Below are 19247 nucleotides of genomic sequence, written 5' to 3'. Positions count from 1 at the left end.
GCTTTTTTATGCACAGCACACAAATTACCTGTGTATGATGATATTGTGCTTTGCAATGTTGAAACTATTGACACTACACCTGAGAGGATCTTCAGATACAGAAACTTTAATACATTTGCACCAAGTGTTTTTTTTTTTGTTTTGTTTTTTTAAACACACCACTGTCACAGGTCTACACCAGTTTGATTGATTTTTGGTGTCATACAAGCCTGCAGTTTTCTGGAGTGACTGTTTGTCTGGAAAAGAATATATTGGCCTTTCTTGCTTATATGAAGAGTTTAGAAACATTAGAAAATGTACCTGGGCAGAAGCTCTGAAAGATTTATCTGCCCCTAAGCTGAGACTGGAGGGTTGAAAATGCACAAAAACACATTCAAAAGAGCTCTACAAATCTGTCATAGATTTTTCACAGCAGGAGCAGTTCATCCAAACAGCATGGAAAAGACCAATCACATTGCATTGTCTTAGGTTTTACAGCCAGATCCTCTGAATAAGCAGGACTACCAACAGGAGATGTCTACTGCATCTGTTTGTTGTTCCTAGAAAGAGAAAGAAACAACTTTGTCAGTGGAACCTTAAGCTTTTGCTTCACTTTTTACTCTAATTCAATTTTGATGATGCAAGACAGAATGGATCACTATTTCTCAGAAATTCAGCAAGAAAGACTCAAAACAAGTTGTAACATTTAATTGGATATAGAGAACAATTGGGTCAGTCAATTGCTCAGATTTCTTTTTGAAATTGCAATATTTATTTATTGTACAAGAAGATCATGTAAACCTACCACTGCCATCCAGGACCTCCACCTGAACAATGAAATGTTTCATTTTCAGTCCATTTGCATGGACTGTATAATTTCCAGCATCCTTTCTGCTGCAGTGTGTAGGTAGATCAATCACCTTCCCATCTCTGTACCAGGTGACTGATGGTACAGGGTTTCCTCTCATGTCACAGCTGAGGCTCTCTCCCTCTCTCACCTGCAGTTTCGCAGGACAAACGAGCTGTGGTTCAACTGAGAGAGAGAAATCACAAGTTGGGGTGAAGGAGGAAAAACATGATGCATCTTACACAAGTAAAGACTGAGGATGAGCAGAACAGAGGAGCAAAGAGAGATGTCACTCACAGAGGACTGATGCAGTGAGGTTTTGTGATACCATCACTGGAAGGTCCTGTGGTCCTTCAGGTCCCAGTTGTAGCTTAGCTTCACACCAGTACTGGGCTCCATTATCATCTTTACTGGGGCTGATTTTCAGAGTGAAGGTCTCAGTCACTGGTGTCTTTGTGGTTTTGTTGGACCGTATTTGGACTAGTGATGTTTGTCTTCTGTAGAAGGTCACAATGAGGTTTCCAACAGGAGCTACATCCTGGACTGTACACTGTAGTGTGTATTGACGTCCCTCAAACATCGGCCCAGTGTGATTATAAATGCTGATAGACACAGTGTCTGGAGGCTCTGTGGAAATGGATTAACAGTTAAAGCACCGAAAAGCCTTGATGCATATTCCAACAATTCAGAAAAACAAAATGATTAACTCACTGTAGACTGTCAGAAGCAGATTAGCATGGCACTGCCCTCCCTGTTCAGCTAGTGCGAAGCATGTCGGGATGATGTTCCACTCAGTCATTCTTTTCACATTCCAAACCAGAAAACTATTGATAGTGGGTGTAGGAGCATTCTAGAGTGGGAAAAGGTCACAAATCACAAAGCTGCTGAAATTAAATAATAGATTTTTTTTATTTGAGTGACATGAGATACGCCTGTGCAAGGTACCAAATATCTCAAGCCTGGAGTGCTAAAAGCCTCTTCCATCAGTGTCACTGTTGGCTGTGGTCACTTTGTGCAGTGTTGTAGCTGTAACTACATCCAACAGTGAAGTCACTTGGGTCCTATAGCATACCTGCATGCCGATAGGTTAACTAAAACCTGAGTCATGGAAACTGGACTGCAGCTACCCTGAGTGGGCTTTCAATAAGGCATCTACAGTGGGTACGGAAAGTATTCAGACCCCTTTAAATTTTTCACTCTTTGTGTCATTGCAGCCATTTGCCAAAATCCAAAAAGTTCATTTTATTTCTCATTAATGTACACTCAGCACCCCATCTTGACAGAAAAAAACAGAAATGTAGAAATTTTTGCAAATTTATTAAAAAAGAAAAACTGAAATATCACATGGTCATAAGTATTCAGACCCTTTGCAGTGACACTCATATTTAACTCACATGCTGTCCATTTCTTCTGATCCTCCTTGAGATGGTTCTGCTCCTTCATTGGAGTCCAGCTGTGTTTAATTAAACTGATTGGACTTGATTAGGAAAGGCACACACCGGTCTATAGAAGACCTTACAGCTCACAGTGCATGTCAGAGCAAATGAGAATCATGAGGTCGAAGGAACTGCCCAAGGAGCTCAGAGACAGAATTGTGGCAAGGCACAGATCTGGTCAAGGTTACAAAAGAATTTCTGCAGCACTCCAGGTTCCTAAGAGCACAGTGGCCTCCATAATCCTCAAATGGAAAAGGTTTGGGACGACCAGAACTCTTCCTAGACCTGGCCGTCCAGCCAAACTGAGCAATCGTGGGAGAAGAGCCTTGGTGAGAGAGGTAAAGAAGAACCCAAAGATCACTGTGGCTGAGCTCCAGAGATGCAGTAGGGAGATGGGAGAAAGTTCCACAAAGTCAACTATCACTGCAGCCCTCCACCAGTCGGGGCTTTATGGCAGAGTGGCCCGACGGAAGCCTCTCCTCAGTGCAAGACACATGAAAGCCCACATAGAGTTTGCCAAAAAACACATGAAGGACTCCCAGACTATGAGAAATAAGATTCTCTGGTCTGATGAGACCAAGATTGAACTTTTTGGCGTTAATTCTAAGCGGTATGTGTGGAGAAAACCAGGCACTGCTCATCACCTGCCCAATACAATCCCTACAGTGAAACATGGTGGTGGGAGCATCATGTTGTGGGGGTGTTTTTCAGCTGCAGGGACAGAACGACTGGTTGCAACTGAAGGAAAGACGAATGCCGCCAAGTACAGAGATATCCTGGAAGAAAACCTGTTCCCGAGTGCTCAGGACCTCAGACTGGGCCGAAGGTTCACCTTTCAACAGGACAATGACCCTAAGCACACAGCTAAAATAACAAAGGAGTGGCTTCGGAACAACTCTGTGACCGTTCTTGACTGGCCCAGCCAGAACCCTGACCTAAACCCAATTGAGCATCTCTGGAGAGACCTGAAAATGGCTGTCCACCAACGTTCACCATCCAACCTGACAGAACTGGAGAGGATCTGCAAGGAAGAATGGCAGAGGATCCCCAAATCCAGGTGTGAAAAACTTGTTGCATCATTCCCAAGAAGACTCATGGCTGTACTAGCTCAAAAGGGTGCTTCTACTCAATACTGAGCACAGGGTCTGAATACTTATGACCATGTGATATTTCAGTTTTTCTTTTTTAATAAATTTGCAAAAATTTCTACATTTCTGTTTTTTTCTGTCAAGATGGGGTGCTGAGTGTACATTAATGAGAAATAAAATGAACTTTTTTGATTTTGGCAAATGGCTGCAATGACACAAAGAGTGAAAAATTTAAAGGGGTCTGAATACTTTCCGTACCCACTGTACATCAGGCAGAAACACAGGTGAACAAGCTGAGACTCGAGATCCACAAAGGAAAAACCTGGTCATTCCTTATGTGTCATTTCAGAGATGCTTACAAGGATCTATCGGAATCACCACATACTGGTTCACTTCAGACCCACTAACATGCTGAGAGAGAGACTAGTTTACCCTAAAGATCGGACCCTAAAACAAAAGATGTGTAATGTAATATATGCCATCCAGTGTAAAGAAGAGTGGTCAGAACTCCACATCGGAGAAACCAAACAACCATTTAATAGGAGGAGGGCCCAGCACAGGAGGAGCAGCTCCTTGGACCAGAATTAGCTGTGCACCTCCATTAAAAGGACACCGACCACTCATTTGAAGACACTGGGTTCCAACTAACAAGCCTATTCAGGTTACGGGTGAAGTGGAACCAACTTGGAGGATAAAATTGGAGATCTCTAACCAACTTCCCTTACACTGAAGAAGCTACTCAGATGAGTGGTGAAATGTTTTGATATAATTACTAGAAGTCCAATTACCATGACTCAGCTTCTACGTAACTTCGCCTGGATGACTTCCGATAAGTTAAAATACTGGAGGTCAGAAAACACAAGACCGGAAGTGTTACTCAAGGTTTCTCAAATCGTATATCTGACAGCAGTGGTTCCCCTACCAGTGAGACTATCCAGCCCAGAAGAGAAAAACCCGTCTTTGGTACAGAGCAGTTAACTGTGACTGGATCTGCGAACCTACGATGGGAGAGTTTACACACAATTAGTTTTCACTGATTTAGACAGAAACAGGGGTCAAGGTGCATTTCCCAAACAAGTGAGTGGCAATGCCAAAAAAAGAAGACAGGTGAGGAAAGCTGAGCTGAGTAGAAAATGCTTTTCAAGGCCATTCAAGGCAAAGTCTTCTTGTGTTTGTTTACTATTAGAGCCTTTAACCTCAGCACCAGTTCTCGTAATCTTTGTCATTTTGCTTCCCTCTGGTTCCCCAGCCTTAAGTTGCTAAAGAAAACTTTACTTTTCTAATTTCTTTCTAGAAAACTGCTGGGTCCGAGAAAGGTGATATATAGGTTGTATATAGAGGACAGTCATACCTGACCACCAGTGAAGAGGGTGACAGCTTTATAGGGCAGCTGACGCTTTTTGCGGATTCTTCAATGACGCTGATGAAGTGAGTGATGGCTGATGGCCCAGTGAGAGATGGTAGAGATGAGAGGACTGCTGGAGTGGGCTTGGGAGGTGAAATTTGCAATGCAAGAGGCGGAGCAGGTGTGTGAATGGAAACAGGAGATGACAGAACTGAGGTCACAATAGGGGTCATTGAGTGGGAAAGGAAGAAAGACACAATAAGTCAATTAATTATATAAACTTATAAATAACAGTAAATATATCTTGATAGCCCCTCCAAGCCATTGTTTATTAGTGGAGTCTTACTAGAGGTAAGGTTTACATGACATTTAAGAATAACTCTCTTTAATCTTATAAAAATGAACATTGACTCTTGCTCTATTGGAGATCAGTGTTGCTGAGCAAAACCCATGGAGGCATATGTGATAATAGTACATGTTAAAGTACTTGTGATGCCAGATACACAATACAATGATGCATCTCTTCATATGTCTTATCTTGGTGTGGTAAGTTGTATGAACCTATGACTCATTTCCCCCTGTCTTATAATAATACAGGCAAGGGTCAAGTGAATTTTGCCATCTCGTGAAATAATACTCTTTTTAGCTGATCTACTGTGAACCATTGTTTCATAGTCCACTGAATACACCCAGCGTGTTCCTCTGAGGAAGGAAGGACACCCTGCCCAAGTCAAAAGAACTTGCTCCTCTTTTCAGTGACCATTGTTTGACTGGATCCTGAGGTTGTTCTCCTGCCTATCAGATGATCTGATTCACAACAGCTCACTGGTTTGTGTGTCAGCATACCAGCTGTCAAAAATTATAGTTATGTTTACCACCACTCAGCAAAATGGGTGAGGTAAGACAACTGCCAGGATCCATCTAGTCACAGTCTCATTCATGGAGTCAGAAATCAGAATCGAACTGGGATGACTGATAAACATCTGGGCTTGTATCCTCAACTAAAAATAACATCATCCATCTATAAATTATGCCAAAGGAAATGTCATCTATAACCATCCCTTAATTTTTTTTTTTTTTAATATATATATGTTGTGGAGTAAAAAGCACAGACATTCTTTCTGAAATGTGGTGAAGTCAAGGTACAAGTACTTAAGAACAGTACTTTGGTAAATCTGCTTAGTAACATGCATCGTAACAAATATTGTCATTCAGTTATGATGCACATATGCTGTATACATATTTATGACAAAATATTCTATTTGTGCTGTAAGCAGGGACTAAAACTTCCCCCAAAAGTGTTCGTATAGAAACAGTATACTGTAGTTCTTGGTTTCTGTGTGGGCCCAGAAGAAGTTCCTAAAAGTAGGCACTTTTAGACCGAGCAGTTTCAGGGAATCAGTTGCCCCCACTGAGGAATGAACCAAAGAACTGCAGGCTCCAAACTTTTGTCTTTGGGATACTTGAAGAGATTACTACTCCCTTTTCAGCTCTTGCTCTTGTCGTGTTGTTTTTATTATAGCTCAGACAAATTTGACTGAGAGTCCGATACAAACTTTGTATTACACCCACTGTCCAAGAAGTGTCACTTCCAATCTATGTTTTTTTTTTCTTGTGATCAACTGGAGATTTTACCTGTAATGCCTCTAACAGTTTCTAAAATAACATGACATGAGAAGTAAAATCACACCTAATTGACATTCACAACATGGGACAATGTTACAGTTAGTACAACTACATCCCTCAAGGCAGAATTTACTGTGAATCATCACAAGTCAAACAAAGTTTACCAGTTTAGAAACACCAGACCGTATCATGGCTGTTGCCACATCAAAGCTGCTTTGCTTGTGGTGTTTACTTTTATTATACCTGTACATAACATATGGAGCTGTCATTGCACTTACCTGGGCCGAGCAGGTGAAACAGCAGAAGCGTGATTGGGCATCCAGAGGTAAACATCCTTCAACAGTTCCCCTGGCTCAAAATATTGCCAGCTGATGGGACGTCTCTGTCAGATCCACGGTACTGGCTGTGTGATGCTGGCAGTGCCACGGCCCCAGACTTCTGAGAATACACTGGACACTTTGGGTGTTTATGGAAGTCTGAGTGTGTATGAATGTGTTTTTCTGTGTTTGAGTGTGATGACCAGGCAATTCCTTTGCTTTGGCCTCTGAAACCCACCATGGACGTTCGCTGTTGGTATATCAAGACAGGAAGGAAGGGAGGTTCAAGAATAATGCAGTGCAGTGCTGCTGTGCTGAGGGCAAGAATGGGTGTGTTTGCATGTCTGCATGTGTGTGTGTCTGTGTGTGTGGGCGCCTAGAGAGCAATGCTGCTGTGGAGCTTCTGAGAACAGTAGCATACTGAAGGATGAAGTGTTATCACAGAAAATAGCAGCTCATTGTATTAAAAACCGAAATTCCAATGTTTTTTCATTGTGACCTCATCAGCCTGTATTAGTAAAACTAATCGATATGCCATCGTTATCCAGACAAACACGTCCTTCTTATTATGTTTTCATTTTGTCAGTAGGCTGCATTCACAGTAATAGTGATGTGTCAGTAGTCACTGGTAAACGGATTTGAACTCTTACAGAAACTTTAATGTTGCCATGGATACGCCGTGTTAAAATGTTGACGGCAACATCTGTTCAGCATCTGGAACAATAGATCCGCCTGGAGAGCCTTTAAAAGTAGATGTTTGCCCTCTAAAGTCATATAATTACAGATAAAAACCTCAAATGTAGTTTTTATTGAATCATGCAACATGCCTCCCCACGTATCGATATAAAGGAAAAGTTATTTCTTTTATTTTAGGCCAACATTAAGGGTCTTTCCTAGCGCAGCATTAGGACAAACATTCAGACTCCGTGTCACTTTCGAAACTTCCTGTTTAAGTGGTTTTGTAAAATCGAAACTAAATCGCGCCATTTTCTGTAGGTTGTCCTATATTACGCTAACGCTGGGTCTCGCTCGGTTTTACGGTAAGTCCTTTGGGATTATGTCGCTACATTAAAGGGAGTTTTGGCTCCTTGGTTCTGTAAACAGTTTTACGAACTGTTTTACAAACTACATATGACACCTACCGTCCACGAACTGTCAGGTTCTTAACCTAGTAGCCTACACCTGGTCCGATTAAAGGACTGAAGGTAATGCAGGGGAAACCTTGAACTTGACAGCCACTGTCGTTATTGTGATCGGTCTATTATTCCCACTAATGATGACGCTTCCTGTCCAATGCATGACGGTACACCATGTAGTGGACTGACACATATCTGTATTAATACTACTTAAATGGGCTTGTTCTGTCAGTAGCCTGTCTTTTCCCATTAGGAGTGCTGTGATTAATTACTATAATAATTACTATGTTGTTTTCTAATACTGTGTAGCCTAAATTAGTTATTCAGTGACTTGTAGGAAAATCTTCCATCAGCAGGAACTGTAGTTTGTGTTTTTACAGAAACTCTTTAAAGTGGCATGAGCTGCTGTGCATCTTATGAAAACATGTAAAACGCATTGTCTAGTCAAAAGAATTGTGTTACAAGCCGATTGTTAATTTAGAGATGCCATCAAATAGCATTAAGGGAAATGTAAGAAGCAATAGATTTGGAGCAGGACTTATAAGTCAAAGCTCAAAGTCCTCCCTTTGCTGCTTCAGTCCACCAACCTTCTATTCCAGTGGATATTTTCTTTATTTGTTGGTCAGTATACAGACTAAATTAATAACAATAAGAAGAAGAATTTTCATTAATACATTAATAAAAACTAATGTGATGATTGGTGTATAATTGTTATTTTTATCTCTAGTCCTGCATGTAGCCTCAAAACCTCTCTAAATCCACTAATATAAAAAATGAAGTCAAATTAAACTAATTTTAGCTTCTGTCTTTTCAGTGAGGAGAAATGCTGGCCCAAGAGCTCCTCCTGGAGAGTCTGGAGAACTTGCGTAAAGATGATTTTGAAAAGTTTAAGTGGTACCTCTCCATGAAAGTCTTGCCTGACTGCAAACCAATTCCTGAGTCACACCTGGAGGATGCAGAAAGGACAAAAACTGTGACAGTGATGATAAAGAGCTATGGTGAAGATGGGGCTGTGAGCCTCACTATTGAGACTCTGAAGAAGATTCAGAACAACAATGCTGCAGAGAAGTTAGACAAGGCATATAAAGGTAAAAGTAATAAGGAGTTTTTAAAACTGGTGTGTTTGTCAAGCTAAACTCTGCTCCTTTCCAGGATTTATTTACTTATGTCTTTACCGATTTTCTGCTTTTGCATCTTTTTGTCAGCAGGAGGAAAAAGGTGTTGTGAAGGTGAAGAGGCCGTCACCTCCTCCTCCTCTGCTTTGGCTGCTGCTGCTCCTCCTCCTGCCACAGTGTTGGCTCAGCAAGGAAGTGTGATCATCGCCCCAACAGTCACTGGCAGCACCTCTGGATCATGGAATATAACTATCAACAAATAATGATTAGTTGATTATTGATAATAATTGAAATGAACATAAGCTCAATTAGACAAATGGAATTGAGTTGTCATGGTAACGTGTCTTGTGTGCATTTAAAAAACATGTATACTGTTTATCTTTCACACTTAGAAGACATTTAGAAGCTAATACTGAGATTGAGGCAGCTCTGCAAAGTATGTATCCAGTGCCAGTACAGTAACACATTTAATGAAATGTTTAAAGATCTTGCTTATCATAGTTATCACAAGAATCTTCTTTTCCTTTCGGCTGCTCCCTTCAGGGGTTGCCACAGTGAATCAACTGCCTCCATTTAACCCTATCCTCTATATCCTCCTTCACTACATCCAAGAACATCCTCTTTGGTCTTCCTCTAGGCCTCCTTCCTGGCAGCTCTAGCCTCATCATCATTTTACCAATGTATTCACTGTCCCTCCTCTGAACATGAACACAATAGTTATCACAAGAATGCACAACATAAAAAATGAGTATAGCATGATAATGTTATTCATGTTTTTGTGCGCATGGTGATATTCACTATCAACACAGCATTTAAAATTGGAGATGGATATTTGAAAGATTGATTCAGATACCAAAGTAGTACTTAAGTGTTGTACTGAGGGAGGATTTTCCAAAACCTGGCAAGCCACAAATTGTTCCTATGAATATTCTAGAAACTGATGTATAATCAACTAGTGCACATTTAAATAAACATTAATAAAGCCAGTAATTAGGTACAACTTCTAAACTCTTTATAAATTGTATTTGTGGGAAGTGGCACCAATTATCATAAGTTAAAACTGTCGCTACTGTTAGTACAGCTCTTTAATAAAGAATAAAAAATATATATTGTACGTGTTAAACATCATTGAGCTTTACAGACCTGGCAACCCATATATTTCGTCTGACGTGGACGGTGGTTCACGTGATCCCACACCATGTGACCAAATCTGGGCTAACTACTACAAGGTGCAGTCCGGACTTCGGAGTGGAAACGCTTGATGGTTTGACAGAAAACTGACGTTATTATGGGCTGTTCGTGTAGAGAGCGTTAATAACTCGAGTTTTTCCTGCGTCGGTAGCTTTTGCTGCGCGGCATCTCCAGCTGAAACATTTTTATTAGGGGGGACACGGATGTAGGCCCAGTCGGTGACGTTGTTGTCTGCACCTTGCCAAATGTTTAGCTCTTCATCTGAGACTCGGAAGCGAGATCTTACCATCAATAAGCTAGCGGCTATCTTGCGCGATGAAAGCCCAAACGAAGCGGAAAATGTAACACAAACGTTTATTGCGTATTACGTATATTAGAGCCGAAAAGCTTAAATCGGAGATTAGAGATTCGCCTCGTTTAAAGCTAACACTGCTAGCTAGCTTGCGCTTCAGCGGTCTGGCAGGATTGTCGCTCGCTAGCATTAGCAGGAATTTACCGTTAGCAGGTTTGTTACCGCCTGGTGATGGCTGCGGCGCATAGAGGCTGTGTTTTGGCTGCATATTTACTCCTGCTGTTTCTGACTGGATGTCTGGCGAGGATACACAAGCTCACCCTGAAGGTAAGCCGACAGTCTGTTCACGTAGGAAGCTAACATGCTAGCTAGGGTGTGATTAGCTTCAGTGAACATGGTGTCGTGTTGCGACAATGAACATTTGTTTAGAGGGAAAACATGGAAATAATGATGGGAGCTTATTTGTTGTCTGTCGCTGAAGGGGGCAGTTTAAACCGAAGCCCGATTATCGATAAACCTACGTTTTCTCCCAAATTCGAGGATGTCTTGCATTTTTGGTCGATGTAAACTAATATTAAGATTTTGGGTATGAAAACTTCTGGTAGAAACAAAAATAAAAAGTTCATTAGTTGCAACATCAAACTAAGGATCAACATGTGGCTGAAAAACCCAGTTAATCAAAGCTGAAGGGATTTACTGGTTGAATTGGTGCACCAGAGTAAAACCAGCTAATTGGACAAAACTAATAACAGAAGACCTCGACGCAAACAGCGGACTAATATTAAATAAGTCTTGCAAAGGTTCACTCTACATGATGATGATGATAGTCTTACTTTGATGTACACAGGCACTTGACGTCGAAACTGTTTAGGAGAAGCCTTGATTGGACATGTGGTTGGTGCTGCTGTTGAATTGCACAACACTGACAGTTTGCCCACGTCATTAACAATATGTCGGTGATGCCTTGCTAAATAACAGAGATGTCTGATATGTGCAAAGGTGTGCTGTTTGGGTTTGGGATGTCTGCATTTCCAAAACTTACAGATGATTTGACTGTTAACAACTTACGTTCACAAAAGTTTATTTTCTAACAGAAAACTTGCTTACTCACTTCATAAGGGAAAATCAAAAGCAAATGCGAAGTATTAGCACTGTACAATCACCTTAAAATGTCTGGATGTATGAAAAAGATTTATAATACATGTCTGAACTGCCTCTTCTTCTTTGTTTTATTTAAAACTGAATCCCTGGAAATATGCGTAGTTTTGTATGAAGAAAAAAAATCTGTTAATGAACCTGAGCAGTTCTGCGATTAAAGTGTTTTTAAAATTTGTTCTTTCTTCCAGAATGAAACTCGGTTTGCTGTCGACCTCAACAACTTCGGTTTCTATGCTAATGGGACTCTGGATGTCAACTTGCTTTATCTGCGCCTTCCAATACAGCTGGTGAACTACAGCGTGTACCCTGTAAGAAGCTTTTGTCATGTGTTTTTCTGGTTCAGCTTCTTAAATGTGAGGATCTGCTGCTTTTTGTTGTCTTGATTATAACTTGCTGATAAAGTGCAAGTTAAAATATTTCCTGACTTTTTAGAGATTAAATTAGCAATAAAAACAGATTAAAACTGGCACTTAGTGACACAGAGTTTCAATCACAAACTGTGGTTTTAGGGTCTCTAGCATAAGCTATGTTGAACAATGTAGGCCTGCTGTGTTGTGAATGGGCCATGCGGAGTGAAATATGCTGTATATAATGAAATCATGTGTTGACCACATTTGTACAACTTTCTTTAGGTTGGTTTCAGCCTCTCCAGGTCACGTGTGAATGGAGTCTTGTCTTACACGGTGAGTGCATCAAATCGCATATTTCATAAATATTTCTGATTATTACACATGGGCATTGCTGATAGAGTGATAAATCAGATTATAGATAATACAGGATAGATTTAGTGGTGGAGTGTGTGGTGGGTGGTCAGATGTGTTTGACTGGGATTATTTTTCCGTCCAGGCCGAGGAGACAGAAACATGCCCGCTCACTCTTACAAAGTCGACCAACAACGAGCCTCTCATACTTTTTATTATAGATGTCAACACACTCAGGTGTGTATGTTTTAGCTCCAGATTAAGAAGTGTGTTTTACTGTGCCCTGCCAGTCTAATGTGTATTCTGACTGTATATTGTGTGTGGTGTGTTTGTCTAGTGTCAATATGAGAGCCATGGGTGAGCAGAACAACCTCTTGATCACAAAGCCAAAGCCTGAAGCACCAAAAAGTCAGTGTTGATCATACTTTACACTTACAAAAACTTTCAGCGCTTTACTTTCCATTGCAGTCATTCCTTAAGCATTGCAATGAATGTTTAAATGATTTTACATCAACAGCACTTTGAATTGTGCTTCCTGTAGGTCAGAAGAAAACCAGGGAGGCTCCTGTTAATCTAGATGGGGGTAAACAATCTGAAAATACAGACAAAAAGGCAGAAAATACAGACAAAAAGGCAAAAAACACAGAAGATGAAGGGAACCACGACAAAAAGCTTGAAGATCAGAAGAAAGCTCAGACAGAAGAGAAGAAAACGCCTGTAGAAGAAGCAAAGAAACCTGAGGAAAATGTGTTCCATGTAAGAGGTTTTTCTGTATCTGCGTCTGTATTTGTGTGGTCCGTGCCTGAAATAAGTTTCTAATCTATGTTTGCTTTTAGCTGGAGAAGACCAAGCAGCTGACTATGGCTTTGGACAGAGTTAATGGTTCCTATAACTTCAGTGTAAGTCCACCTTTTTTAACAGAATATATGAAATATGTATGTGAAGCAGTACTCAAGTTGTTTTACCGGTGTCAGAAACTCTCTGTCCCTCCTCTGCAGTTCCACTTTATTGTTGGCTCTCTGGCGGAGGGTTTATACAGCCTCAAATTCCATTACTGCCAGAACAGGTTGCCTGGAATCAGGCTGCCCTACTCTTTCACTGTAAGTAAAGTCATTATATTGGTATGTACATGTTCAGGTGTGTGCATGTGTCAATCTAAATATATTTATTCTGCAGGTGGAAGTGAAAGAGAAGAATCCAGCTGGTTTTTTATCAGCAGCTGAAATTCCTTTGTCTCGCCTTTACATTTGTATGGCTGGAGTCTTCTTCACTGCTGCACTGGTTTGGGTGTACACACTCATGAAGCACAGGTACACATGGATGCTTACAGTGTTGAGTAACAGCATATAGCAACTTCTCTTTTTAAAGATGCCAAATCATTGTGTGTGTGTTAGACTGTTTGCAGTCCTGTTTTTGCATGTTCTGCTGTTACAGTATCCACATTATAACAAGACTACTACAGTCATGCTAGCAGTTCTATGCGACTGCACTTAGGCACAACATAGCTTTGAGTCAAATGTTATTTAAACCATGTCTCTGTCTTAGCCACACAAATAAATGCAGCTGTACTCATGATGGGTTTTAACATCTGACTGATAAGGCAACAAAGAAATCGGACAACAGAGTCTTTCTGCTGGCCTGGTCTGCATTTCATTACATACTGTATTGTGTTTTTCATTGATTGCAAGCCTCATTCTGCACCCAGTAGTTCACATGCTTTGAAAAAGTCAGGGCTTCATCCAGCATGTAGCTTCTGTAGCTACAGGTGTGTGAACCTACTGGGTCCAAACCAGATTAAAAAGAACTGAGGATGTTACTGGGATGTGGTAGGACATCTGAAAGGGAAAAGGTCACAATGAGAAAATAATTTACCATTTATTGTTGAAACATAAGTAGTGTTCTATACAAGCACATGATGATGTTGATGTTCATTGTATTTAGAGAACATGTATGCATAGAAAAATATGCAGAGAACTTGGCTGCAGTTCACTGAGAGGCAGTTATGGAGATGGCTCAAAACCAAAATTGTGCATGTGCCTAAATTTACAGGGATAAAATAATTAACATGCTAACATTTGAGTTCAGCTGAATTATAGATATTTGGTCTTGAATCGGAACAGATACATTTTGACATCTTTCCCTGTGGTCTTTTTTGCAGGTACAGCGTATTTAAGATCCACTGGCTGATGGCTGCACTGGCCTTTACAAAGTCCACCTCCCTGGTTTTCCACAGTGTAAGTGCACCATCGCAACACAGCAGATTATTCTCTTCTGTTTTGTCTGCTGTTTGTATTTGGCTTTTCTATCTCACTGAGGTCCATTTTGCCTGCACTGCTCATTCTGCTCACAGTTCACCTGGATTCTTTGTCTGTTAATAGCACCTCTCTCATGGTCTCTTTCAGATCAACTATCACTTCATCAACACTGAGGGGCATCCTATTGAAGGCTGGGCTGTTATGTATTATATCACACATCTGTAAGTCCATCTTCTCCAGGATATGAATTTTAATCTGATTTGTTTTTAATTTTTACATGAGTTTGTATTGATGTACTCTTCAGGCTAAAGGGGGCTCTCCTGTTCATCACCCTGGCACTGATTGGCACCGGCTGGGCTTTTGTTAAGTACATCCTGTCTGACAAGGAAAAGAAGATCTTCATGATTGTCATTCCTCTGCAGGTGTGCATGAGCATTAGTGTGTGATCATTTTATATTTGATGAATTGTCGATGACTCATCAGCTGTCTTTCAGGTCCTGGCTAATGTCGCCTACATCATTATCGAGTCTACAGAGGAAGGCTCCAGTGAATACTATCTGTGGAAGGAGATCCTCTTTCTGGTTGACCTCATCTGCTGCGGAGCCATCCTTTTCCCTGTGGTCTGGTCAGTGTGTGTGTGTGCGCGCGCGTGTGTGTGTGTAAAATGAAATGTTCGTTTATATAAAGTGATTGATGAATGACGACTAGTTTTGAGACCAGTGTATCTTATGTAATGTTTGCACAAGTGTGTGAGGTCTAGCTGAAGATATTTATGGCAAAATGAGGTTCACCTTCGGTGCTGTACAGTGCTAATGTGCTCTATTTTCAATGGATTTTATGGAAAAAATTAATTTACTTACTAGTGCCGGAAGAAAAGTGGTAATCTGAGCTTTAACACACAAAATTAATGGAGATCCAATTTAAGACCGAGGAGGTCGAATTAACCTTATATTCAAGATTGTGTTTTAAGGGATGGCAGAACAATAAGAAAGAATGCTGCTTCTTTGGACTTGCTGTGATAAAATAAATTTCACCTGGCAGGTTTTACCCCATGTCATGATTATTAATGATAACTAACCAAATATTAAATTTGCTGTCTAGAATATTAAAATAGCTGTCTGTACTGGTTTTATAGGTCTATTCGTCATCTTCAGGAGGCTTCTAGCACAGATGGCAAAGGTGAGAAATCTGAACAATTAGTCAAAAGCTTTTATGGGTTATAGCAATTTATTGTAACATATTGTATTAAATTTGTTCTGTGTCTGTTTTAGCTGCCATGAATTTGGAGAAGCTCAAGCTCTTCAGGCACTACTACGTGATGGTAAAGAGTCCCACTCACCAGTATTTTTCATCTGTCATTGCCAAACACAAGGAATTACGTTGAATACAGACGTTGTTATTGATATTTCTTCAGTATTTTTAAGTAGACATATTTTTATTTTCAGGTATCAAGCATTTTCTTAGAATGAATTATACTGAGTCATAGTGTTTGGCAAGGCCACCCCAGGCTTCTCAATTAACAGAATCACTTCTGCACAGCCAGAACAAAAGCTACAACCATGCATACTTTTTGACCTTTATAATGTATATTAGTAGACTTTGTTGCAAACCAGGTCTTACTAACCTTGAGCCATATCATAAGGCTACGTTTTGCATCCAGCTTTAAACTTTATGCATTTTTTGAAATTCTGTTTTCTGTTCTTAGATTGTGTGTTATATCTACTTTACGAGGATCATAGCCATTCTGCTCAAGGTCACTATGCCCTTCCAGTGGCAGTGGTGCTATGAGGTAAGACACTAACGCACAATAACAATCTGACTTTGGTGCTTTAAAGAGCCTGTACCTGACTCTGACTCAGCAATCACAGGGTATAACTGGCTGAAAAGGTTTACTTGTATGTATGTGTGATGTTTGTGACTGCATCATGTCATTAATTGCTTATCACAATGGCCAGGAACACCATTGTTTTCCAAAGAGACTTGATATTGGCATCACTGGGAGTAAGAAATGCTGCAGGCTCCACTCAGTAAATCATGTAACGTTTTGTATATGCTATCAACTTGAAGAATGGGAGGTGAAGATTTATGTTTGAATAGTCTGGTGCCAGTAATAAGAAGGGTTTGTCTGCTCTGGGAGCATGAAGCATGAAACCAGGCAAAAAAAATTACTAAATGTCTTACTATAAACTAAAAATGTGCAGGTAGCTATAAGCTACTGGCAGCTGTTGAGCTACACACCATGAGTACTATCCATGTTAATTATTGGAGCTTAACCTCTGTCATTAAACATTGACTTTCTCTTACAGTTTCTGGTGGAGGTGTCTACTCTGATCTTTTTTGTGCTGACCGGCTACAAGTTCAGACCAGCGTCCAATAACCCCTATCTCCAGCTTCCCCAGGACGAGGACGATGTAGAGATGGATGAAGTGTAAGTGTACACATACCCCACACTTACCCTTATAACCCTTTGAACCTATGGGCTGGTTTGCTCATTTGTCTGACACAATGCCTCTACCCAACACAGCAGCGGCTATTGGCAGCAGCAGCTTCAGTCTGTCTACACAGGATGTATTCAGTATTGAGAGGAGGTCAGCTGTGTTTTGGCAGCACTGTCCCACATCAGGCACTGTAGTTACACACATAAAACAGAAGAATATAGATCAAGTTAAACTAATGTAGTCTAATATGACAGCACTACAGTAAATCCTTCCTCATGAAGATAATGTTCAGTTTTTGTTGAAACGGTGTTAGGCAGACGTTTTTCATCTAAATGGTCATTTTTTGAACATGTGGTTTATGCTGCTGTTGAGCTGTATTTTGTTACACTGATGGGTGTGACTGATGCCAGACTTCAGCATCTTTTGGTGCACTTAATCACGTACCTTCAGCCATGAGTTGCTACACTCACTGTGTAAGCAGCTTAACTGGTTAAAATAGACGCTCATCTTTCTGTGATAGTGTAAAATAAAAGATTGAACTTTGTTGCTTGATTTTCATTTGCTTTTTTTGTGATATGTTTGAGATGTTTAGCTTTAAATATCACATGTTCATGATGGATATCAGAGATTATTTTCTTTAATAGTGCTGTGACTCCTCTATGTTTCTCCCTTTTTCAGAGTGACTGAGTCAGGTGCACTGGAGGGTATTTCCAAAGTGAAAAAGACGTCTAACGGACGTGAGCGTCAGAAAGAGTCCACCTTGTGAGCATGGAGCTGCACCTTTGGGAGGGACCCACTAAATATCCCCAGCTGGTACAATACGCGGGTGCACATGGACCAAGGCTGCCCAACCCCTAGTGAAAGCTTTTCTTTAAGGGATTGCAGCGGATGTGCCCACTACCTGGCTATGCAAAAAAAACGAAAAAGACAAAAAAAAAAGAACACACACACACACAAAAAGACTAATTCTGCATTTCCTCGACACTCCACCCAAAAACTCTAAAAGGTCCTGAGCTCCTGCCCCATGCATGGGTGGAGATATAGAAAGGAGCTCTGGTATTCTTTACGGTTTTCATTTTTCTCCCTCTCGTTCAGTCTCTTTTTCCAAAGATAACTATCATTTTACAGAAAGACTTCTTTTGGGTGTGTTTATATCAGCTATTTAAAACGGTACCTCTGCGAGCCTCTCAGCTGTACCTTTTCGTGTGTGTGTGTGTGTGTGAATGTGAGACAACACAAGATTTGAAGGCAACTTTTTTTTTTTTTTTTTTTTAATTTTATTTTATTTTTTCCTTCTTTTTGGAGACAATAGCCCATACTCAGGTAAAAGGCTAATCAGTATATATTTAAAATGTAAACATCAGTCTTGTCTCATGTTGTTTCTCTTTCCCACTATTCAGAGTCAGCATACTGACCATCAGTCAGTACACAACTTCACCACCACACACAATATTTTACTCTTTTCATATAGATATGATTAGTATATTGAAATATATGAATGTAAGGGTTTGCATATTTCAATATATTTACTTATTGCCTATTGAAATGTTATATTTCAGTATTATTGTTTTTGTTGAAGAGCTAAGAGTCTGTCACTTGGACCGCTGCTGTAATTTAGTGCTTAGTGGTTGAGGTAAACTCACATCTCTGTGAATTGAGCCCAGATGGTGCCATGTGGACCTCTTAAAGAAGAAACAGCTTTTTTTTTTTTTTTTTTTTTTTTTTTTTGATGGGTTTCTGAGCTAACCAGACACTGCTTGTGTTCAACAACGGCCTTGTGTTTTTCTGTGTGTCAGTTTTGGCCATGCTGTGCCACTCCAGGTAGAAAAGTGACCTAACTCATCAGTTTTGAATTATTTTTTTTGCTTTTGGTTTTAATCTTTTGCGCTTGATGTGAAATTTATTTTATTAATTATTGGTGATTTAACGGTTTATGAAAGATGGGAAACATGTGCAGCCAGACAGGATAGATGGCCGTTTGTAAATAATTTAGAGAAGACAATTGTTGATATAAAAGGAGGCACATCATTTCCTGAACACTGCGTTAGAGGCTTTGTAGACAGTGTTTCAGACAGTAATGACACAGGTTTGGCTTCAATGAGATTCTTTGATTCCTCTTCTAGATCGAGGGCAAAGTAAATATGGGGATTTAATAACAGACTGCTGAGATTTAACCCGTCCTGTACAGGGATGACACACTGCTGATGTGTCAGGTCCCTGGGGGGATGGGAGTTACCAGTCAGTAAACCAGTCGGGTGGAGGTTTATGCTTTGGCTGTTTGGTGTCTGAACTGTCACAATAAACCTGGTGTTCTGGAAAAGTC

The 19247-nt window shown here is 40.4% G+C and overlaps 2 protein-coding genes across 2 annotated transcripts; one reads left to right on the top strand and one right to left on the bottom strand.

Moving 5' to 3' along the window:
• Nucleotides 1-17: 17 nt before the first annotated feature.
• Nucleotides 18-7795, bottom strand: LOC113128366 (vascular cell adhesion protein 1). Its single transcript, XM_026303650.2, has 8 exons — nucleotides 7781-7795; nucleotides 6600-6888; nucleotides 4702-4906; nucleotides 4273-4348; nucleotides 1538-1676; nucleotides 1124-1453; nucleotides 785-1012; nucleotides 18-539 (listed from the first exon to the last, which is right to left on the bottom strand). Exons 2-8 carry the CDS (start codon nucleotides 6652-6654, stop codon nucleotides 472-474), a joined length of 1101 nt encoding a protein of 366 aa, XP_026159435.1. The 5' UTR covers nucleotides 6655-6888; nucleotides 7781-7795; the 3' UTR covers nucleotides 18-471.
• Nucleotides 7796-10093: 2298 nt separating this feature from the next.
• On the top strand, nucleotides 10094-19247 carry gpr108 (G protein-coupled receptor 108). Its single transcript, XM_026304090.1, has 18 exons — nucleotides 10094-10699; nucleotides 11719-11838; nucleotides 12163-12213; nucleotides 12377-12468; nucleotides 12569-12639; nucleotides 12773-12987; nucleotides 13068-13130; nucleotides 13230-13331; nucleotides 13408-13541; nucleotides 14390-14465; nucleotides 14634-14707; nucleotides 14791-14908; nucleotides 14981-15111; nucleotides 15622-15665; nucleotides 15758-15807; nucleotides 16192-16275; nucleotides 16793-16914; nucleotides 17603-19247. Exons 1-18 carry the CDS (start codon nucleotides 10604-10606, stop codon nucleotides 17688-17690), a joined length of 1731 nt encoding a protein of 576 aa, XP_026159875.1. The 5' UTR covers nucleotides 10094-10603; the 3' UTR covers nucleotides 17691-19247.

The sequence above is a fragment of the Mastacembelus armatus genome, chromosome 1 (genome assembly GCF_900324485.2).
Source record: "Mastacembelus armatus chromosome 1, fMasArm1.2, whole genome shotgun sequence".
NCBI lineage: Eukaryota > Metazoa > Chordata > Actinopteri > Synbranchiformes > Mastacembelidae > Mastacembelus > Mastacembelus armatus.
This window is presented reverse-complemented; position numbering and strand designations above follow the sequence as displayed.